This window comes from Boleophthalmus pectinirostris, unplaced genomic scaffold (genome assembly GCF_026225935.1).
Source record: "Boleophthalmus pectinirostris isolate CB_2022bp ecotype Guang Dong unplaced genomic scaffold, ASM2622593v1 HiC_scaffold_14, whole genome shotgun sequence".
Taxonomy (NCBI): Eukaryota; Metazoa; Chordata; class Actinopteri; order Gobiiformes; family Gobiidae; genus Boleophthalmus; species Boleophthalmus pectinirostris.
In genome coordinates, this window is record NW_026571047.1 from 14,723,631 (window position 1) to 14,748,331 (window position 24,701).

Genomic DNA, 24,701 nt, shown 5'->3' on the forward strand with positions numbered 1-24,701 from the left:
GTTCAGTAGAGATTGGCAATTCCAGGGCTGAAATTATCCAAATGAAGGTGTATGGATTCTAAAAGCACAGTTGAGCACTTCTTGTATTACTACGACATTGCATGGTGGAACATAAGGCTTTTGATGTTGTTTGAGAAGTACGCAGCCTAAATATGCGGAGTTTGTGCGTTAAACATGTGTGAATGAAACATAACACAACTCCAGGTATGTTTGTGATGAGGAAACAACATTGTACCATAAATCAGAAAATAGTGTAATAAGAGCTCTTTCAATCAGTACAGATTTTACTCACATAGGGTCATAATAGTTGCATATAATTTTTCTCTTCAGCACAAATTTAGTGGACAAAGCGGCTCTCGGACTTTTACAGCACTTTTACATTGTATTTACACTAATCTTTGTGTGAAACAGCTTCAAGGACGGTGTATTTCAGCTAATGCTACTCTTCGTGGACCAGACGGACTTCAACCTGAAAATCGCCCATTAGCCAGTTCTGTTCACTCACGCCGAAAACATTACACGCACTACACTGGGCCATAAAAGCACTCCCAGAACTCAAAATGGCCTTCCGCTGCACCTTTAATAGTGGTGGATAGATATATTCATTTCTTGTAAATGCCATTTGTACCCTTCAGACCACTGCAGTGAAAATCTTTGAAGGAATTTGTCACAGCAGGAGTTTTTGCTGACTCACTATAAGCAGTTACTTAATCAAGAGTCTGACAGGAATGAAGAGCTCACTGTAGACGTGCTGCTGGGAGACCGCAAAGAAGAAAAATGCTAATAAACTTCGCTAAAGAAATCAGAACAACATAAGGGGAAGAAGTGTAGTGAATACTGTAGTTACTGTAAGTAAAAATACTCATAGTTACTGGAGTACAGGTTAAACATAGGTCACTCTAACTTTTCTGGTGAAGGGCCGTCACCTGCTCTCTCTGTGGCAATACTGCCTGGAATGTTCCACATTATGACATTTACACTTATTTATCTCTACTGAGACAGCAGGTGACACTACAGGGCCAAGTTAGTATCAGATCTGTGGAGAGGCGAGCCCATTACAGTAAGAATGCAAGTTTTTAGGTCGAGGTGGATATGTTTAATGCCATACCGATAGCCATTCATCAGCCGATTTTACTTCGTTTCACTTCATAGAAACCGTCTGACCTCGCAGTGTTAGAATTTGTTTGCTCGACAGTAGGCGGGTACTTTTTATCATTTAACCAATCGCTGCTATTTAGTAGTCACGTACGTAATGCACCGCTAACGGGGCTAACTGGTATATTAAGCTTTTCCCAAATCCCGTAGGAAGAAGGGCAATAACGTCTTTTCCCTTGATGAAAGTCACCAAACATTCTCTTTATTCTGGCTTTAAATCCTCGATCTCGGGAATAGTTGACAACACTGAATATATGACTCTTCGCTGATTGGCTGGTGCCCGAACTTGCACTTTCGGAGTTTTGCGAACCGTCTATGGTATTTTGATTCCTGACCTAGTTACTGGAGAGAAATGAAATTGAGTGGAGGCGCTAGGTGGTGCCAGCCTGGCTCTCCATGAAGACTAGCAAATGGCAGACCCTCCACAAGAAAAGTTTCACAGTGCACCTTTAAAGAGGAAACAGCTTACAGTTACTTACTTACTTACTTACTACATATAATCAAAGTTAGATCTACCCGATTACTATTTTTACTACTTTTATTGCTGCTAGTGCTACAATGGATTTTATTGCAATGTTACTATTTATTCTACCTTAAAAATTAACCTTAAGTGTTTATCTTTAAAAAAAAAAAAAAAGACAATATATAATACTTAAGTAGCACATTTTCTTTTTCCTTTATAAATGATGTATTGCACAACTAGTTGGGAAAACATATTCAAAAGCTTCTCATTCACCTTGGGTTTAGTTTCTAGACTTTTCCTTTTTCTGTTTGTCTGCAAAGTACCACACTAATCGTTTTGCCTATAATCACTGTGGCCCTGCGTGATCTGAATGAAGTTTAGAGCAATTAAAGAATAATATCAAATTAAGTGCACCTTTTTTCAGCTAAAAAAAAAGAAAAAATCCTCTTTCTCGATTTGTATAATAGTTTTTGCATATAGTAATGATATTTTATGAAATAATTGTCACCAATTGTCAGACTTTTAATTATCAATTTTAGTATGTGTTCTGTGGCATTTTGAAATTTGGTAGTGCATGATAATTAAATACTAAAAGCAAATTAAGCTCACCTTTTTCCTGCTAAATGGTGTTTCCTTTGCTCTCTAAAAACAGGTTTCATTTGTGAGTTCATCATTTTTTTGTCTCTTTGTTTGCAAACAGTGATTATATATTGTATAATTGTTACTGAATTGTTTCTGTAATTGTATGTATTTTCTGGCATTTGAAATTTAGTAGTGCATGATAATTAATCCCTAAGGTGAAATTACTTAATGAAACCACTTTATTTCAAATGGGGATGCACTTCAGCACAACAAGGGCAGCCTGCTTGACATTTAACTAGTCATTAAATTGTTGTTACTAATTTTATCTTTTTTTTTTTTCCAGGGGACTCCAGCAGGGTTTATTCGCTACAGAGTTGACCATGAGGCTTACCCATACTCTGCCAGTATTTTTGAGGTGGATGAAAACAAGGGACAAGTACTGACCAGAGTGAACTTAAATGAAGAACCCAACTTCAAATTCAGTGTAAGTATTCACAAATTATATACCAATCTGTAGTTTTGTTTTCTGCATTGAGATGACTGAAAACATGCAGAATAAGATCCAGCTATGAAGTCCTGACCAAACCAAGTCCACTGCAGAGTTGCCAAGTTTGCTTCTTTATAACGACTTTGGGATTTCTTTTTTGATTTTTAGAAAGTCGCTAACAAATTTGAACATTTGCGGTTTGTGTTTTTTTTTGGCTTGTTCCTGAGATGCACTTTCACAGCATGGCTTTAAGCACGTTTTCAGTTCTGTTTCATGGTAAAGAGTCCACATTACACTCTTTTCAGATCTATGTTATAATGTTTTCTCATCACACGTGTTTTCTTTTATTCACACATTTCACCACACAAATCCTGCGTATTTAGAATGAGTTCTTCTCAAATACACTGTTCCATCTTGTCCTGTCATGTGGTAATACAGGAAGTGCTTCACCGAGTTTTTAAACTCCATACATCTTGTCTAGAATCATTTAGATAATTTCAGCCCTGGAATTTCCAATCTCTTCAGAAAACTCTCTACTGAGCTTTGGTGATGCAGACAAATAATAAAGGATTACTCTACCATATGTGAATGAAACAAAACACAACTCCAGGTATGTTTTTGAGGAAATTACTTACAGCTCACAAGGGCCCATTTTGCATAATGTAAGACCTTTGCACCCAGTAATGATAGTGAACATTTTCAATATGTTCGTTACATTAAATATGTGATTAAAATATGCGCATCTCATTAGCACTTGTTTTAATTAGCTCCCTTGCTCGGGTTGCTTGTTGCTGTGTAAAAATCTGGCAACCCGTTCCACTGCCCCTGACCGGTCACACAAGTGGCATTGAATGATGGGTCAAATGCTGATGATAAATGTCCCTACAGGGACAATAACCAAAAATGTATTAATAACACTGTACAATGTTTATAGCGTAAATTTGTCTTGAATTTGATTGCTGTTAGAGGTTGTCTACTTGTCAATGAAGCAATGAAATCTTATAACCTGACCAAGCAGCCAGATGGTTTGTTCCACAGTTGTTACTTCGATTTTCTGTCACATTAAACCAGCATGCTTTGGCACAATTTATGACCTATATATCAAAACATTTCTGTGTCTGTGAGTTATTTATACATCTGTGGACCCTCCGGATTCAAACCTGTTATTGATTTAATATGACCAATGTGCACGTAGTGGGGTACTGTGGTTTGACATGTGAGGAAGTATGTTTTTACCCAATATGTCGATTTCCATCAGTGAAAAGGGTTAGTCTTGGACAAACTTAATTGATCCACAAAGGAAATTATTTGGACACAGTAGCTCACACATAAATGGTGAAATATAAATGGTAATAATATATTCAAAATAATACAGTATATTCTTGGGTTTCAGACAAATAATTCCTGAGTTCAGGCCCTCTTTGAGGACCTTTTCCCTTTCAAAAGATGTAGTATTTAGATCTGTATTGCTTAATTGCTATGACCATGGAGGACTAATGCCATAACTTGAATAGCAGCATGAATAGCAGGCCCAATATGGACAATTTACGCTACTTTAATGCCAACCTCATGCTAGATTTAGAGTGAAAAATTGTGAATAGGATGTTTATAAATGTCACATAAGATTTTTCTACCTTCAAGACATTTACATAAAGGAATCATTCACCCATTCACACACACATTCATACACCAATGTACGCAGACACTATGTACGAGGTGGTTGAAGAGTCTTGCCCAAGGACACAATGACAGTATTCCTCCAACCTTTGAATCAGAGGACAAATACACTACCACTGAGCTACTGTCGCAATGCTTAGGACTGAGTGCATTTGTTTGATCCAATTCTGTAATATAATTTATTAGCTATAATAAACACTCCTTACAACTGTTATGAAACATTTAACAATCTGATGTGCTAAGTGAAAAAGTTCTCCCGAGAGAGTTTGAATTGACAATAAATTTTGACTTGGAGTTTAGTGCACTGGCTAAATACAGCATGCAGCACTCCTTAATTTTATTCCTAATCCATCACATTGATTCTGTAAACACTGGCACCAGCACTGTAGTCAATGGAGACATCATTACAAGAAAAAAAAACAACAACATTTAAACATTTATCTGAAGTATCCGGCTTCAAGTTTGGGCGCTGGTGCAGGGTGTAGTGGGAGGAAAATATTAAAGCAGGCCTATTATGCAAAATTGACTTTTCAAAGCTTTTAAGGATGTTATAGTTTTTTCTTTGTCTCATCTACCCACTTCAAGTTGTATTTGAAGTGATTTGAGCACTCTTGCACCATCTTTAAAGGTCCTATATCATGCACAATTTACTCTTGTGAGCTTTAAGCCATGTTAGAATGTTCTCGCGCCCAAAAAAACATTCCTGAAGTTGTTTAAGTAACCCTTTATTGTTAGTATGTAAACATCAACCAAATCTCACCTGGTGATGTCATGAAGTGGCAGTTTTCAAGTTAACTACCTTTTATGTTTTGTTCAGTAGAGATGGGCAATTCCAGGGCTGAAATTATGCAAATGTGAATGTGTATGGAGTTGAACACAATGGAGCACTTCCTGTATCACCACACAACATCAAAAGTGTAAAAATATATATTTATAATGCACAACTTGATGATCAGTGAGTATAGCCTCAGTCTGCTAACCAGATGTTTAGCAGTTTGATTCCTACTAGTACAATTGCATACATCTACTTTCACTTTCTCTGCTGCCATAACAGAAGCCCTCTTTACAATCACCAAAGCCCAGAGCAGGTTTCACAGCTCAAGTAGAAGCCTTGAGTTACTTTATTGTTGAATTTTGGAGCTGCAATGGTTGTTCAGATGCATCCTTCTCCCTCTGTGTCTCTGAACTGAACTCAACATTTTCTGGTCTTAGTCTGACCTGATAAATGTGTCATGTGACTGTTCATACCTGAGATGGAGACACGCCTTTTTATTTTCAAAATTGGCATTAGTGCAAAGTCTAAACCACGTAAATGGCACTCAAGATTAAACAAAATTGATGAAAATAGTGAGTCTTAACAGGAAAAGTGGTGAATTTAAGTGAAACCATAAAACCAGTAAAAGTGTAAACCAGTGGCTCCAATTTTTCCAACCAAGAAAACGATTTTAGATTTGAGTCAAGATTTGTCTTTTCGAGTTCAGAGCCTCAGATCGGGGCTGCACACTTCTGCATAAAATAAGGTGTGTTGCAAATGGATCTGAAATGATTCAAATGAATGAAGCCAAGTTTGATTTATGGGCAAAATACACCATGAGTATATGAATGCTTAAAAGTGTGAATATTATTATTATTATACAATACAATACAATGCAATACAATATAATTTAATACAATATAACATAATTCTCTTTGACACGACATAGCCGTAGTGTCTTAGTGGTTAATACGGCACCTTTTAAGCGTCTTTGGGCTAAGCTAATTCCCGCTTTTCACTGGACTCTAATTAGCCGTTCAAGGAGTTACATCACCCGGGGGATTAATCCTACCTTATTTGCACCCGCGATTCAAAGCTGTCTTGTCAAACTGTTTGCAACTCTGAGATTACTCCTAAATGCTTTTACTTTAACTCGATTTTCTGCCTCACATCATAGTAGGAAGAACACGCATCATTTCTTTTTCACCGGTTCATGTGCACAAACTACAAGCACAACACGGGTACCTGCTTCTTGACTCACACAAAATTCATTAATATACAAGCACTTGTCGTCTGTTGTTCACTTAATGTCATTTTTTTTTCATAATTATTCATAAAAGCATGTGTGTGTGGTCAAATCTGATCCACATGACTGTCTTCCCATTTGACCTAATTATTTGACCCATATTTCCTCTTAGACTCACCCTCTTCTGCTATAAACAAAAGGAATGTAAAATTACTAAAATAATTTAAAGGTACACTGTGTAACTTATCTAGAGAGGGTCCCCAGCCTGTTTGCCTCCATGGAGATGATAATTCTTTGGTGTAAATTGTCCACAGTATGGTATTGAACTAATCTGTCCCCATTTATTCAACTACAAGTGTTATTTATTAGTTAATTTGGCTTGTAAGTCTCCATGGAAAGTCACAAGTTTATGGCCATACTGTGGAACATTCACCCTCTACCAGACAAGTTACACAGTGCGCCTTTAATACTTAGAAAATTAGGAATCATGTTTTTCATAATTGTTTTTAAGAATAAATTAAATATTAAATCTGTGAGTATAAGTTAAATTACTGATTAGATTAATTGAATGATGGCTCTAACAAACAAAGGTAGCAGTAGCTGGCTCGTAATTAAACCCATTTAAAGGTAAGAAAAACATAAGGATACCACTGGGATAGATAACGCATATTCACACATTTCTCTGCAATCAATGGTCTTCTTCTTGGGTAATTATTGGAATCAGTGTTGGGGAGTAACAGATTACATGTACCTCCGTTGCGTAATCAGAGTACAAATTATGAATAACTGTATTTGGTTACAGTTACTGTTTTCAATGATAATTGGATTACAGTTACTTTGCTGAAATAAGTGGATTACAAGGCGGTATTTTCCTGTTTTCACATTTTGTGCTACATCCCATTTATTTATTTTTTTATTTCGGTAATTCCACTCATTGCCGGAAACCCAAACAGAACGCGCGCAATAAGAGCGATGTAAATGTCATGTTTCTTGCGTACGCTATGTAGACCGCGCTTCCTCCTGTCCGCCTCTAAACCAGAACTAACACCAGGACTAAAACCAGGACTAAACCAGTCCAAGACTAAACCAGGGCTAAATCAGGTCTAAACTATAGGACTAAACCAGGTCTATACCAGGACTAAACCAGGACTAAACCAGGACTAAACCAGAACTAAACCAGAACTAAACCAGAACTAAACCAGAACTAAACCAGGTCTAAAATCAGGACTAAACCAGGACTAAACCAGAACTAAACCAGAACTAAACCAGGTCTAAAATCAGGACTAAATCAGGACTAAACCAGAACTAAACCAGGTCTAAAATCAGGACTAAACCAGGACACAACCAGGTCTAAAACCAGGACTAAAGTAGAACTAAACCAGGCCTAAAATCAGGTCTAAAATCAGGACTAAAACCAGGACTAAAACCAGGACTAAACCAGAACTAAACCAGGTCTAAAATCAGGACTAAACCATTACTAAAACCAGGACTAAAACATCTTACGTTAACATCCAAATCCTAATCCTAACAGATCCTGGTCTTTGCTTCTCTACAGCAAACAGTTGCTTATTCATGGAGACTTGGGCTCAACAGACAATTTGAAGAGAACAAACAAGAATTTTCAGAATGTGGTTGCTACATTCATGCCATTTTAAAAAGCATGACAATATCAAGTAATCCAAAGTATTCAGATTATGTTACTCACTTTAGGTAATTTAATGGATTACGTTACAAACTACATTTTGGGGTATGTAATCTGTAATCTGTAGGGGAATACATTTTAAAAGTAACCTTCCCAACACTGATTGGAATAGCCAGCCAATTAGTTGTACTTTCTTTTTGAATACAAGAGTGGTCTGATGATCTCCTCACAGGAAATCCTTCTGAAGTTTGAGGTCAACCAATTGCCGAAATGTGTTAAATATGTCAAGACCATTTAGAAAAAACTGTTTAACTTACTTCCCATGAAGCACTTACTTCTTCACCTGCTGTAATGACAGAAGTCCACACTGTTCTCAATTCTGTTTTTATTTGTTAGATTTCCAACATGTCTTCATATGCCTATAAATCGCCATGTTTGTTTCTACATAGAATAATCCCTGGGTTTCTTATTGGTCAATCCACCTGTCATTCCACATATTTTTTTCAATATTTCATGCTAATCTAATAAATATTTTAGCTTTATTCTGTGATGTTTTGTTCTAATAATATTATAAAACAAAAACAGCAAAACTATGTGAACAAATGTGTATTGATACTTTGCAGTGTGGGTGTTGTGCATGCATGTCTAAGGCAGAACATACAGCAGTTGCCATAGAAAAGAAAAAATACAAAGTGGATTGAAACTGTACATTTGTTTTGGTGTATAGTTTGATTTATTCTAGCAACACTGCAATGTTAAATGAGAAGGACTTGTTTAACAATACAACATCAAATCACCTGTTGTTATTCCAACTAACTTAGTTCAATGTGGTCAGATTGTGTAAAAACAAAGCTCAGATTAAAATCTAACTTGAATAATTGAGCTCCAGACAGAGAAGAGCCTCCAGTTAGCATCAACTCCCAGTGAATGCTGCTGCCATCATTTGCAAAGTATGAAAAGAACAGAAAGAAGTAAAGATGACTAGTTCATCCTTGCTCCAACAAGCACATTAAACCATACTAGACATAACTTTTGTGTGTTTTCTCTGTGTGATGGACAGTTGGTGGTGGTTGCCTATGACGACGGCGTTCCTATTAAGAAGAGCTCAGCGCTGGTGGAGATCACTGTATTACAGCCTTCAGTCATCCCAGTCTTCACTCAGGAAGAATACAGGTACTACACTTTAAAGTACTATTAGTTTGGCCCAGGGCATAGCTGAGCCCTGTCGTAGTGCTTAAAGGTCTTGTACCTCATTTGTATTTCTTCTAGTTTCCTAAAAAACACATTTTTAATCCCTATGGTATGTTGTAAAAGCAGCTTACTGGTGAAAAGTGAGGAAGCATGAGCGTGAGAAAGGACTAAGTGGGCCAGGTTAACAGTTTATTTTTAAAAATCCTTTGCTCGGTGTAATATTTAGAATTTTTAAGGAGCTTTAAAGTAAATATTGTTTCATAATCTGTTTTCTGTTAATATTGGTTAAAGGCAAGTGGGTGGTACAATGTCAGTTTTCAATCTGGATTCTTGGTGCAGTTTTAAAATCAAGGTTAGACAAGTGAAAACTGTAACTATTGATTAAAGATAATATAACTGGTCTTAGTATTATTTAGATTGTGAAAGCTTTACACAGAGGTTGTTTGGTGAGCTGGTGGATTTTTTTAAAACTTTCACCTAGTTTTGAACCTTTAATTTGCTGAATGGTTCAACAATTGAAAAAATACTAAGAAAAAGAATCGAAAAATGAGTCTAGTCCACTATTCATTTGCGGTATGTGAAAGAAAACCAGCGTGACCTCAATCAAATTCTTGAAGTTTTTTTTCTATTAGTTTACTGTAAAGAAAAGTACTTGTGCTGAAATCTCAAAGCAGCATACAGAAGTTTTTAATTACAGTCTTTTGAGATCCAGTGCGGCTCTGTCTCACTGTTCAGGCAGAAGGTGATATATTGTGGGAATAGGACTGGTAATGTTTGCTGAGCTAATTCAAGTTTGATTACTCAAATGATGTGCTTTGGTGAGGAAAAAAAAAAAAGTCCATAGTAAATATTTAAGTTACAGTGAACAATTTTAAACAGACACTTTCATCCATAGATTCTAGACAAAATCAATTTAATGAAAATCCCAGGATTACATTTGCTTTAATGGTGCACTGTCTTATCGCTTTACCTGTAATGTTCAATAGTAAGGCATAAAAAAAATTATCTAGCATTTTCTTTTCATTACAGGTGCTTCTATTAATCAAAGTCTCAAACTCTCCACAGATCTGACCAATACCGTAATAACTTGTGACCATGGACACGTTATGTTTTAATGTCATACTGTGGAGAATTCTGGGCAAATAACATCTTTACAGAGACAAACAGCCGGCGTAACCCACATCTGAAAAGTTATGCAGTGCACCTTCAAATCAATCACATACGCTGCCTCTGTTTCCTGATGATCATTGTTGTTAGGCACTTTGTATTCCTATAACAGATCATACGACAAAGGTGCACTGTGTAGCCGCGTCTGTTCGCTGGCTTATCTCCATGGTGATGTTATTACTTTGTCTAGAATGTTCCACATCATAGTATTAAACTTACCTATTTGGAGACAGACAGACAAGATAGCAATGGTTCTATTTTCAGCGATAAAATGCATGTAATTGAATACTTTGAAATATTCCAGACATATGGTGCACTTTTAAAGACAAAATACTAATAAGATGCAAGAGCAAAGACAGACTAAAGCTGTTCAGATTTATTTGCAATTTGTTGACTAATGTTGTGGTTTGAATATTGAGAGAGGTGCTGTGTGATTTGTTTTCTAATTAAGTTTTGTGTATGTGAATAATGAATGTAAAAATGACCGGCATATGCAGGGGGCTGAGGGGCGGGAGGGGTCGCATGTGTTAATTGGAGTTATCTGGTGGCTACAGCTGTTGCTATTATGGAGTTTGTTCTCTGTACTGTGCTCACGGTGGTTTCTCCTTTGTCATTGTCACAAGTAACACAAGAGTTTTTTTCTAAAGCAATTTCTTCAGCTGAATTTTTTGGGGATGTCATGTACAACTATGTGAATTACTGTACTGAATAAATGTTTTGGTAGCATTCTGATATTAGGACTTTTGAAGAATTTTTACTTTGTGGAATTTTGTTGAAGAAATACCCAAGATTCTTTCTCAAAGTTCACAGACCAAGCAGAATAGTAGCACATTACTTTTTCAGAATGTACAATGTGGCTCAGTTCCTTATTTACATCTGTAATAGAGAATGGCTGGTATTTAGCAATCATAATATGTTTACTAACAAATACTGTGGGTTAATCCAACTGGGGTGGTCCTCATTAGCCAAGCTGGTGCCTCCACTCAATTTCATTTCTCTCCAGCAACTAGGTCAGGAATCAAACACTAGACTACACTAGACGGTTCACAAAATATATACAGTGTTGTCAACGATTCCCGAGATTGAGGATTCAAAGCCTGAATAAAGAGAATGTTTGGTGAATTTTATCAAGGGGAAAGACGTTATTGTCCTTCTTCCTACGGGATTTGGAAAAAGCTTAATATACCAGTTAGCCCCTTTAGTGGCACATTACATATGTGACTACCAAAGAGCAGAGATTGGTTAAATGACACTGCGAGGTCAGATGGTTTCTATGAAGTGAAACAAAGTGAAACCGGCTGATTATTTAGGCTATGTCCTCATGGGGCGTAAGAGCTTTTGTAAACATGTCCCTTCATGTAAAAACTGTATTGTCACCAAAGTTTCTTATACATGCTTTTACTCAAGTACTTTACTGAATATATTGCTGTATTCAGGAAGCTATGGAATTATAATTATTACAATAGTAGTATGGTAGATAGTTTGGGATTATGTTTTTGTGCTGCAGTAGTCTCACAGTTACACATTTCATATTCTAATTAATGTGGTTGTCTCACAGCTCTTCTGCTGACTATTTATATTATTTTTGGCTAATGCATCTCTATGGATATTTTGGCTGTTTACAACAAAGATGGCGGATTTACTCCCACGAAAGTTTGCGATCTGTTCAATGTTTTTATGGCAGTATTATAATTACCCCCTGCAGTAACTGGTGCATTTCAGTTTGTTAGAAGATTTCATTTGTACTGACACTCGCTCAGTTACTTTGGTATTTAATATTGTGAATATCTGTATCTTTTTCATAATGTACAACAGACTGAGTGCGGCTGAGTTATTGCATTTCCTCATTTACTTCTGTACTAGAGATAGGCTGATATTCACCTATCATGATATTAATACCAAAAACTGCAGACTGGGGTGGTCTTCAAGTAGTACAAAAGCTTTAGTAGACATATCCCTTCCTGTAAAAATTAAACAAACACTTATATCTTAGCAGCTTTAAAATCAGCAGTGACTATAGGCCATCCTAGAAATAGCATTACAATTGTGCTACAGTCAGTTGTCCTATATCTACTTTCCCCGTTATATTGCTATTACCAATTGCATAAACTCTGATGCAGTTTAGTCACACCACCTCCCATCTTATTGTAGCCATACCATCACATTGGTCACGCTATCATCTAAAGTAATGAGTTCTCCTTTAAGCTATGCCAAATTTAACCACGATATTCACGCATTTTTACACTTTTGGTCAAATGAAAAAAAAAAAGAAAAAGAAAAGCTGAGACGTCAAGCCTTGTCTTTCACGGAGAGCTGAGTAAACCCTACGTCTATTTTTAGGAAAAGGGTTAGAGGCAAAATAGAGGGAGGCATGTCAGGCAGCTATATAATACTAGCTTTATGAATATGTAACATAGCTCCCAGCCAAATGTGTGTGTGAGTGTGCATTTTAACCGCGTATACAGTTTTAGGTTTAAAAGAGCCATAAACTGTACCGTGGAAAATGTCCATCTATCATTCATGCACACATTTTGCTATTCATGCCAATTGGAAGAATAATGTTTAGCTAACACTTACAATAACCATATATAGCCACAATAAAGCATGAAAAAGACTTGTAATATTTCTAAGAAGGATCCAGGCTTATAGTAACTACATAATTAAAACCCCAGTCCGGACTACTCCATCTTTAATTAAGTAGTTACTAAGTATGGTTGTCAAAAGTACTGGAAATCAGATACTAATTGATACTAAAACTAGTATTGAAACTAGATACTCATCCGAGCAGGTGCAATTACTAAAAAATATACATTCACAGGACAGAAGCAAACCTTTCCTGAATAGCTTTAGACTGATGTTAAATTGTATCAGAGTAAGTAAATGACCACACAGACGAGTATACACCCATCCACCACTATAGAAACTAACTGGACAACTTAAGGTCAGTTTATGGTCCAGCATCAACTCTGTCTCCGTCTCCATGAACCCCATTCACAGAGCGTCTGTGTCGACCAACGTGCACCTCCGAAATGTTCTAAGCGTCGAAATGACACAGGGGGCAAGGGGAAGTGACGCAGACAATAAGGGCTACATACATTTCTGGTACTCCGCTTTCCCGTTTCATTTTGTATAAACAAACACCATTTTAAAATCCTAGCCTCCTAGCGTTGTGGCGGTGAATAGCTTCACAGCGCATAGGCCTCGATGCAGATCCATAAATCAAAAACGACGGCGACAAGGCGATGGCAGCAGTGTGTGTTGAGTCGACACAGAACTATATAATTCGCATTTAAGGGAATACACAGATATGAGAGTTCATAATAATATAAAAGAAAATATGACAAAAAGAGAGTTTTTTTAATTATTACAGTTGTATTGGAATCAGTAATGAGTATCATATCTATTCCATAGTAATGAAATCAAGTCTGAAATTGCTGTATTGTGAGACTATTACCAAACCTGAACCATTTACCACTATTTGTGTGACCAAAGTTTCTTACACATACTTTTACTCAAGTACTTTTCAGAATGTATTGCTGTAGATGGGGAGATATTTAAATAATACTAATAAAAGTAATTAACTAATATGAAATTATAATTCGGGATTGCCTTGTAGCAGTAGTAGTACTGTAGTATATCGCTGGGTTGTGTTTTCATGCTGCAGTAGTCTCACAGTCAGACATTTTCAGATACTAATTAATGTGGTTGTCTCACAGCTCTTGTGCTGACTATTTATATTGTTTTTGGCAAATACATCTCTATGGATGTTTTGCCTGTTTACAACAAAGATGGCGGATTTATTCTCACAAAAGTTTGCGATCTGTTCAGTGTGGTTATGGCAATATTGTAATTACTCCTTGTAGTGCCTGCTCCATTTCAATTTGTTAGACATTGTCATTTGTACTGACACTTTCAATTACTTTGGTACCTTGTTATTTTTTCGTACCTCCAAGTACTTAGGGCTGTTGTGAATTCCAGTGACAACTTAAAGGGCCCATATTAGATTATTTTCTGAACTATGTTATAATGTTGTTTCCTAATAACAAACATACATGGAGTTAGGTTTTGTTTTTATCACACATGTTTATCACACCAACCCTGAACATTTACGCAGAGTTCTTCTCTCAAACAGAAAACACTCCACCTTGGTCCACCTTGTGATGTGGTAATACAGGGATAGCTCCACTGTGTTTTTAAACTCCATGCACCTTCACTAGAATCATTTGGATAATTTCAGCCTTGGAATTGCCCATCTCTACTGAACTAAAGGTTGGTGTTGAAAACTACCACTAAATGGCATCACAAGGTGGAACAGAGCATTTTGAACTTTGGATATATAGACAGATTAATAATAAAAGATTACTCAAATGTGTGAATGAAACAAAACACATCTCCAAGTAAGTTTTCGATGAGGTAACAATACTATACTATACTACAACTTAAAGCTCACAAGAAGATATTTTGTGTAATATAGGACCATTAAGTACAGCCATTTGTGTGTATATGCAATTATATTAAAATGAAACCTCTTTCGAATTATGCATTATTGACATTTCTATGCACACAGAGTACAGTGCAGTGTCTCAGAATAGACATCCGTGTTTTATTAAATAGGAGCTTACCACTGGACCACTGAGGTTTGGGAGTTCAGCTGACTAATGCTGCATAATGAATTTGTAGGGCTTTGCTTCCAGCCACAGGCAAACCAATTACTAATATTGATTCACTGCTGAAATATAAAGCATATGTCTGCTGGTTGTATAGTATCTAAATAATGAAGGATAGTCATACGACGATACCAATCTGCTTTAGTGTTTCAGTGTGCCCAAACTCTGAGTGGATTTAATAGTGTAGGGCTGAAATCACTGAATGGCTGTAATTAGCAAATGCATGCAAACTATGTATAACACCTGCTAACCCTATAGTTTAAACCACTTCAAACATGAAATGCATGTGATTCTTGGATTCATTTAGCAGTTCATAGTTCAGTATTCTCTCAGATATACACTGTGTGCATAGTTATTAGGCAAGTTGTATTTATGAGGATTCATTTTATAACTGAACAACCACAGTGCTCTCGGTCAATTCAAAATGTTACTAAACCTCAAACCTGAATATTATAAGTATATAAGTAAAAGTGAAGTTTTGGCTTTCTTCTGAGAAAATCTATTTGTGCACAATTATTGGGCTATTAATGAGCAGAATTATTACAAAACTAAACGAAAAATTAACTTGTTTATTTTCATCTGTAAACATCTCAGAATTTATGAATAAGCATTTCTCAAAAAAAAAATAAAATAAAAAAGATATAAAAATAAAAAAATAAAATCAGTGACCAATATAGCCACCCTTTTTCTCAATAATGGTCATATGCCTTCCATTCATGGAGTCTGTTAGTTTCATAATATACTGACGATCAAATTTTTGTGCAGCAGCAACCACAGCCTCCCAGACACTGTTCAGAGGGGTGTACTGTTTTTCTTCACCATAAATTTCCCGTTTAAGAAAGGCCCACAAGTTCTCATTAGGGTTTAGGTCAGGTGACGAAGGGGGCCATTTCATATTTTTTTTCATCTTTAATGCCTTTACTGGCTAGTCACGCAATGGAGCATTGTCCTGCATCAAACTCATAGACCTCTTGAAAGATGCAGAGTTTTTCCTGTACCACTGCTTGAAGAAAGTGTCTTCTTAAAACTAGCAGTAGGTTTTGGAGTTCATTTTGAGTCCATCTTCAACCCAAAAAGGTCATCTTTAATAATACTAGCTCATACCAGTACCCCACCTCCCCCTTGTGAGTCGAAGTGGAGCTTTGTGCCCATCCATCTGGTCCGTCAAGAGTCACTCTCATGTCATCAGTCCATATAACCTTTGAAAAATCTGTCTTCAGGTATTTCAGTTTATGTTTCTTGTTCACTGGTGGTCAGGTTTCAGCCTGCCCTACCTTGGCCATGTCTCTGAGAACTGAACACATTGTACTTCTGGGCGCTCCAGGTAGGCTGCAGTTCTGGAATATGACAGCGCTGGAGGATAATCGGTTACTGGTAGCTTCATGTTTTATGCTTCTTTTTTTCTCAACGCCTTTCTTGCAACACTGTTGACTATTTGCAACAAAATGTTTGATAGTTCTGTGATCACACCCCAATATATTTGCAATTTCAAGACTGCTGCATCCCTCCGGAAAAAAAAAAATAAAAAATCACATTTCGTAGTCAGTTAAATGTCTTTTTTGGCCTATTTTGCCTGAGGAAATAAGCTGTCTAATAATAATTCTGCACACCTTCATATAGAGTGTGGATCTCCTTAGGCCACACCCTCCCTCATTGGACAAATACACATCACCGGATATACTTACCGGTAAATCCAATAAGAATTCAAGATTATAGACCTTAGAATTTGAGAATACGCATAAAAATCACGATATGGTCAAAAATACCCACTTGCCTTATAATTGTGCACACAGTGTACATTCTGCCAAACATATTTAAAAAATAATATTTTTTTTTTAATTTGAAAAAAAAAAAAAAAATTTGTATTCTTGTTCATACCATACATAGACTATATAAAGGAGTGTGACCTAACACAAGCTCACTAGGTCAGCATTTATAGGAAATTTGGAGTTGAGTTCCAAATTAGAAAGAGGAATTTATTAACAGACAAAAATGACAAGGCTTACTGCAGCAGTTACAGAGAGAGGGTTGACCATTTTTCAATGTAAAGTGACTTGGAGCCAGAGCTGATAAAGCCGGAAGCACCCCCATGCTCACTTCCAATTTGGCTAGCGGGTTTGCAATGTCGATTTATATGCAGTGTATGATTTATACCAGCATTTTTGCTATCCAGACACTCTTCCAACACATAAAGCACTCTAGTTGATTTGATCCAACAATCCTGTAGTATATTATATATATATATATATATATATATCAAAATAAAATGTTGAAACAGCTGAACTAGTCGAACTTATCTATGCAAACCAGTTCTATACTGACTTCAACATTGTATCAGTGAACCTCCTCTATGTTTTATCAGGCACCCTCCCTCTCTTCACCTGCTGATCCAGTGGGTGGTCTAACAAGCCCCCAGCCCTGGTCATACATTCTGTTTGAAGCTCTACCTGTCTACATCAGGGCACTGGCACTGCTCATTGTTGTGCTGTCTCTCCCAGACTTGCTAAAGTGCTGACTTCCACAGAACTGTTTTGGAGGTTGTTTACATCCTCTCAGCTTTGGGGCACAGGCGAGAAACAGGCTCAAATTCACACAGAGACCCGGTGAAAATGAAGAGGGAATGAGACGTCAGCATGGCAACCTTTTATCAGTGCGGTCTGAGTCTGAACGCAGCCCACAAATGCAAACAGAATTTATGGAGGAGATATGCGTGCACAGTGTTGGTCCAGCAATTCTGTTTTCTATTGATTTATTCACCTCATAAAGACTAGTGCTTGCTTTGCATATTGGATTTAACAACAATGAAAGGGGTGTAATACATATATGAGAGGATTTTTAAAAAGTATTCAGTATGCAAGTGTATATTATATTATGTAAAAGTCTTGCAACATGAAAACTGAGCGTAAAAAGATATACCATGTTTTTTGGACTATAAGTCACTCCATAATGAAGAAGAAAAAAAACATAGCTGCACCAGATTATAGGTCTCACTTTTGGGGGAAATTTATTTTATAAAATCAGACACCAGGAACTGACATTTCATCTTGAAAGATAAGTTATTGTAATAACAGTAGAACAGAGAACAACAGGCTGTTAACATAACATATGAACAGTTCTTCAGATAACTATAGCATAAACAACAGAACAGAACAAGTTTACCAAACTCTCCATCTCACTCCAAATCACTAAATCCATCGAATTCTTCATCCTCAATTTCACTTCTGAGCAACTTCACAACCTCCAGAGGTCTCACCGGAGTATAAGTCGCAGGACCACCCAAACCATGAAAAAAAGAGTGACTTATCATCAGAAAAATACAGTAGACTGAGTAGCTATTACATGTATGCTTGGAATGTGTACAACTCATAGACTGTTTAAAGAAGTGGACCAAGTGAGTGCGATGTCAGAGTTCTGCTCCGGTCAAATGAAGCCCATTGAGGCTTGTGCTGGTAAAACATTCTTCAAGATAGAATCAAAATTATCACTCTATTGTTACTGCTGTCAAAAGGTTGATTCAGAAATTGTTCAGGTTGGACTTTGATTCATAAAAAAAAAAAAAAAAAAATCATCAGTGATTAAGAACATCATTTTGGCCCATGACAGACTAATTAAAGGTGCAATGTTGAACTTTTGTGGTAGATGTTCTGACACTTGTTGCCATGAAATGTGTCACTATGAATTAAACATATCTATTCTTCACATACTGTATGTTTTTATTGCTGAAAATAGCAGGTAGTGGATTCTTCATCTGAGAAGTTACGCAATATACTTTTATAATTCCCTCGGTAGCAGTCTCAAGTGCTCATCATTGTCTTTTTTGTAACTCTTCTCTAAACCTTTGAACCGATTTAGAAGTAAGCTTATTTGTTGAGCATATCCACCCTCGCAGTGACAAAGCCGGTGCTCAAAACCCTGATAATGATCCTTACTGAAACCTTCCTATTTCACTGCAGCTATTTGCCATTTGAGCATTTCACTCTATAGCTCTCATCAAACACGTTAACAAGCCCCTGACATTTCAACATAGCCTGTTTTAAGCCCCTTCTCCCTGCCCTATCCCCTCTCTCCCCTCTCCTCCCTCCATCTTGTCTGGAGGCCATTGGTGCACCTGCAAAATTAGTATGCAGTTTGAATCACGCACACATACATAGTTACAGCCTGTGGCAATTTCCCCCATTAGTTTAAGTGAGAAAAATATTGCCTTTTTATAGATAACACTACGTAACTCCCTTTAATCTTGTCTGTGATTGCAGCCACCTCCTCATGTGCTCACAAAATGCCTCAGAGCAAACCACTTTGTTAATAAATCTAATTAGAAAATGGTAGCAAAGTTAAGAGGCAAAAACACTTGGAAACGACATCAGAGTGTTGTTTTGCTAATCAGTAAATTGTGATAGTAAAGTGTTGCTTTGTCTTGCGTCATAAATCGGGTTCAGATAGCACATTGTGGCGTGAAAAACACTGGGATAAATGAGGAGTTTCTCACCACTGACTTGTATAGGAAACAACAGCGTATAAATGGAAGTGCGGATATCCATCATGTAAGACCCAATTAACGCATTACTGTCAAACACTATCATTTAAATCTAATGCATATACTGCTAAATCAGGGAAGTACTTTGTCTAGAAGGTTTTGGCCTATTTTCATAGTATTTAGAAGACATCCACTAAATATTGTACTGAATATGACAAGGACAAAAAAAATTTTTATATCAACAATATCAGCTACAAGTGTGTATCTCGGTATCTAACTAAATAAATGAATGTGTCAAAAGTTATTATTTTAGCAAGAGAAAATAAGAGAATTACACAAAATAGTAAAAAAGATGAAGTAAAACAGAAAATGAAACACACAATTTAAAAAAAATAATAATCCATTGTAATTTGATACAATAACTCAAAATATGCCCACAGCACAGTGTTTTTTAGTGTTGAATTTCTGTTTGGTCGAATTTAAGATTGTAGTAGGAGATTTTTTCTGTTGCCAATACTCTCTGAAGTTGCCTGGAAGCTGATTTTATCTGTAACACTGCCATTAAAAGATTGTTAGATCGTGCAACACGGCAACCTAAAGGTCACACCATGCTCTCACTTCTAGACTCTTTTTGGGAAATAAATGTTGGAAGAGCATTTTTTCCTTTTCTCTATTTTAGGTTCTTTAAAATTAGAAGTTAATACATCAAAGGTGAACTTACTTTTTTGGTGGAGAGCACCTCTTGTCTCCATGGAGATATTATTGCTTTGCCTGGAATTTACGGAAAGGTTGATTAATGTTCCTGTTAAATAAACAAAAAAGTTACACTGTTTAGTGTATTAAACTTAACACTAAACATGAAAAACATAAATACATTCATATTTCACAGATCTGACTTACAACAACAAAATAATAACACCTACCTGGAGACAAACTGATAGCTGACCCTCGACCAGAAAAGTTCCATAGTACACCTTTAAAAAATGATAATGCAAAAGAAATACCTAGTTCTTTATATGACACAGAGGTGTTAAAAGTGATACTTCCATCCAAACTTTTCTCATTAAAGTTTGAAACAGAGGTTGAAGCCTGCTTGAATCCAAAGCCAGGGTAAATCTTGTATTTGTTGTTTTGCACCTAAAGCTCCTCTGTCTGTCTGTCACCACCTGTACGTTTCTCTGAATAGCTTGTCATGCCCCACAAAACATGCCACGCGGGACATGTGTTTCCCAGTAATACTCCCGTGTCCTTGAAATGAAACACTATGACTTCCTTCAATAGCAGGTAAAAATTCAAGTGTACTTAGCTGCACTTCTCGTTCTGGATTCTGTTTGTGTTGTTGGATTTAATGACAAAATGAAAATGGATTGTTATATTTGCTGACCCGCAGGAAAAAGATGGCACAGATACTGTAAATAAAGCTTGTTTTTCCCCTTAGCAAAAACAACCCCAAAGCAATGACGGCTTTTGATTAAAAATAGACAGAATACGGAAATTAGGTCAGTAATTGGAAAACTAAACACACAGATTGAGATTCTGTTAGAAAGTGGGATAAGAAGAGGATATACTAGTATTAGACAAGCAAGCTACAACCAAGAAGCCCAAAACTCTTGGGTCGTGGTTGGTATCAGGCAGGGCATCTAATGAAAGGGCAAACTGATATTCTTATCCTAGTAGTAACCTAGTAGTAAGTAATGAAAGAGTCTCAGAATGATGAAAAATGTGGACTGTTTTTGTTTTGTTTTGTTTTTTAATCTTACATTTGATGTATATTGTCCCTCATAAACCAAAAAATCAACACTCTTTGATACTTAAAGTATACTGCAGTCATAATCATAGTTAGCACAGAGTTATAAGCACAACAGAAACTTGATTTATGGAAGTCTAGATTCATATAAAATTGTAACAAATAATCATATATATCTTGGCATGAATTTAGTCGAGGTAGATTACATTGCCGTCAGGTTCATCACCAAAACAAAACAAATCCAGCCCTGGCACTTTTCTTCTTTTTTCTTAATTTGTTGCCTCTTTGCTGAGCTCCTGGAGGAGAAGTTTGTGTTTGTGCAATGACACTTGTACAACCTCCAACTTTGGCAACGTTGTCAGCACCTTGTTCATTCTCAATCAGGCAGATGGAAGGAATCACAGGCTCATGTTAGGACCCGGGCTGAATGAAATGTCTGAACATTGGGCGACGGACAAACGTTTTCTGTTATAGTCTCATGATCTCCTGCCTTTCTTGGAAGATGCTTTGGTGGTCTCTGTTCTTTTGGTGGTTCTGAAGGAAACACCTCAATAATCTTAGGCTTTGGTGCGGGGGCCTGAACATTTGATGACAAGCTTGTCTACTTGTGGGAGCTGGTTTCTCTTCCCTGTTTTCAATTGTCTTGCAGTCACTTGCCTTTCTTGGAAGACATCCTGGTGGTCTTTGTTCTTTTGATGGGATTTGAGGATGCACCTGAATTGACTGAGGGGGCTTATACAAATTTTGACCATCATTTATAACCTCAGCTGCCTGTCTGGGTGGACTGTGCTCCAGTGTTTTTGTTTTTTTTTTCTTCGGTTTTCTTAAATCTGGCATTTTCAGTGGGTGTTGGAGCCAGGACAAACTTGGGCTTTTCTTTCTCCTGTGAAGCTTGTGTTGCTTCAGTCTGTGCCTTGTTGTGTTTTGCTCCCTCCCTACCTGGTCAGGGTTCATTGCCAATCCTTCCTAAAATTTTTTCTTCAGTCTTTAGAAGCTTTAGATGCCTCTCTGTTGGTCTGCCTTCATTGGCTCTTCTCTCTGTTGTCTGTCCAGTATTAAAAGGTCTCCTTCCTCCTCTTGGGACAGAGTTTTAGGTGCTGGAGATGTCTCTGATTGTCCATTGTTCTGATGCCAGGTTTTCTTGGCATATCTTTGGTGGTCAGTATTGGGGTTGGCAACAGCAGCCTCCTCTCTCCAGTTCGGAGACATGACATGACCTCTGGACAAGACAACCATTGGTGCATTAGATTATCCATCTGTTTCCCACTCGGATCTCGGATATGACGTCACATCCACCTGTTTAAAAGAAGTCTTCGTTCAATATTGGCCTCACCACAACACCGACTGCCATACCCATAGGCAGTGATTCAAACACATTATTGAAATTGTCATTTAAACCACCAAAGCATCCAAACACAATGATACTTAAAAGTGACAATGGGCCCAGTCACCTTGGATTCTGTCTCAAAATCTTGCTCGGTCTCCTCTGAGTTCTTCTGAGTTCCTCCATCCGATGAAAAGGGTGCGTGTCAGAGTGTGCCTCTAGGCAACATCCACAGACCATCGACCGAGTCGGATGGATAATCGAACACACCATATGTATATATATATAAATACATTCTGACTGTCATGACTATGGTGCCGCAACAGCTGGATTTCTGTTTTTGTTTGTTCTTACTAAAAAATAAATAAATAAATAAATAAATAAAAATCAGTAATTCAGAGTAGGGTAGCCATTGTAAATGAATAAATAGAAACTATTTATTACACCTGATGGCAATGCGATTATTCCCTATACATATGGAAAATGTAACAGAGTGAAGAGATAGCCTTGAGACGATACAGAACATGTTTTATTTATCACATCTTATACATTTTCCTTTTTGTATCCCATGAACCAAGAACTTTTATACTGTTAAAATCTCTTGTTTCCCCTGAATAGGCATGCCCTTATCTCACCTCTTTCTAAGTCCTTTCCATTCACTTATTTTATTGCCTGTATTTTATTGGCTGTAAACTTCCCTTGTATTAAATTAAACATGTTTCTTCAGCAGACAGACTAAACTCCCTGAGGCCTCTAAACTCTTTAACTATGAGATAAACAGACAGGCTGGCTCCCCATGTTTACCAACACAAGCACGTCCAACATTGGTGCTATATAAATCTGGTATACGTCGCACTGATTCTGCTGAAGGTTACCTTGTTGTGTTGACGCACATAGATTGTTACTGGCAATGTTACAGCTGTGGCAAGGAATGGCAAATAAGCATGATGTTCAGAAGATAGCCCCAAAATGAGTACATGGGAATGAAAGAGAAGTGGTGAAAGAAGAGCAGTGGTATCAGCACTAGTAGAAGGTTAAATGGGAATGAGATTGTAAAGTGTAATATAGTCACTGTTGTTTGGGTTCAAATGCTTTGGGACTTTATCTGAACCTCTGGATGAATTTAGGACAAATCATGGGACAGGAACTATTTGACACTAATTCCTATCAGGGATGTACCTATTTTTCAAAGACTTTTTTGGTTCATTTGAGCTATTTCATTTAGGCCTAGAATTATAATGGTAACAAAATACACTGAGTCCTCTACAGCTGAGTACACTCATTACTTTTGTGCAGTTTTGAATTGGAAAGTGCTTTTATACAAAGCAGCAAAGCAAAATCTCTAAATTCTACCAAAATGCCATTATACGCTAGAATTCAAATTTACTTGGAAGTAGCTAAGTAGAGAAAGAACCTGGAAACCAAGTTCAATGTCATCTTTGTTGGCATAAAAGTGTAAGAAAGCGGTTTCGTTATCCCAAAGTCATCAGTTGACCTTAAAGTGAGTATGACAGGTATTTATGATTATCTAACTTTGACTTAATCTGGTGGGATAATACCTCTTGTAAATGTAAATTATAGTTTTACACCAAACAAAAAGTAATTTGCAATCAAAAGTTGAAAAATAAATTGAAAGTTACAGGAAGTAGAGAGTTCCACATTGATGACTGAAAACATATTTTTCTGACTTGTTGAATATTATTTTAAAAAATAAAGGTGTTTCATTTTTATTTGTCAAATAAAAATGTTTTTGTGTACATTAGAGGAGTTTTGGATCATGGTTGCTAGGTAACTTAGTGTGATGTCATGATTTCCAACCAGGAAGTAAAGTCTGAAAAATTGTTGAAACTGGGTAAAAAATTGTGACATTTCATCATAAGTCTTAAAAAATAATGATCTTAACTGTATTTGCCTAAAATGAGTATTCTAATCTGTCATAGGCGCTTTAAACCTTAACATTACTGTGACAAGTTTGTAGAGCTAATCCTTAATAAATAATAGGGTTCAACATTTGTGAATTATAAGTTTGATTTATTTCTTGCAAAAACAGTGAATTGAATGATTTTATAACATGAAAATTCTACAGTATATTGTGAACAAAAACTATTGCAAAAGTCAGATCGTA

General features: G+C 36.7%; 1 protein-coding gene across 1 annotated transcript in view; it reads left to right on the top strand.

Moving 5' to 3' along the window:
• Positions 1-24,701, top strand: part of LOC110171006 (protocadherin-15-like) — a 290,940-nt gene that overhangs the window by 201,889 nt on the left and 64,350 nt on the right. Inside the window, exons 25-26 of the mRNA XM_055150550.1 lie at positions 2,544-2,684; positions 9,067-9,179. Coding sequence (XP_055006525.1) covers positions 2,544-2,684; positions 9,067-9,179 — 254 coding nt within the window. The remainder of the gene's footprint in view (positions 1-2,543; positions 2,685-9,066; positions 9,180-24,701) is intronic.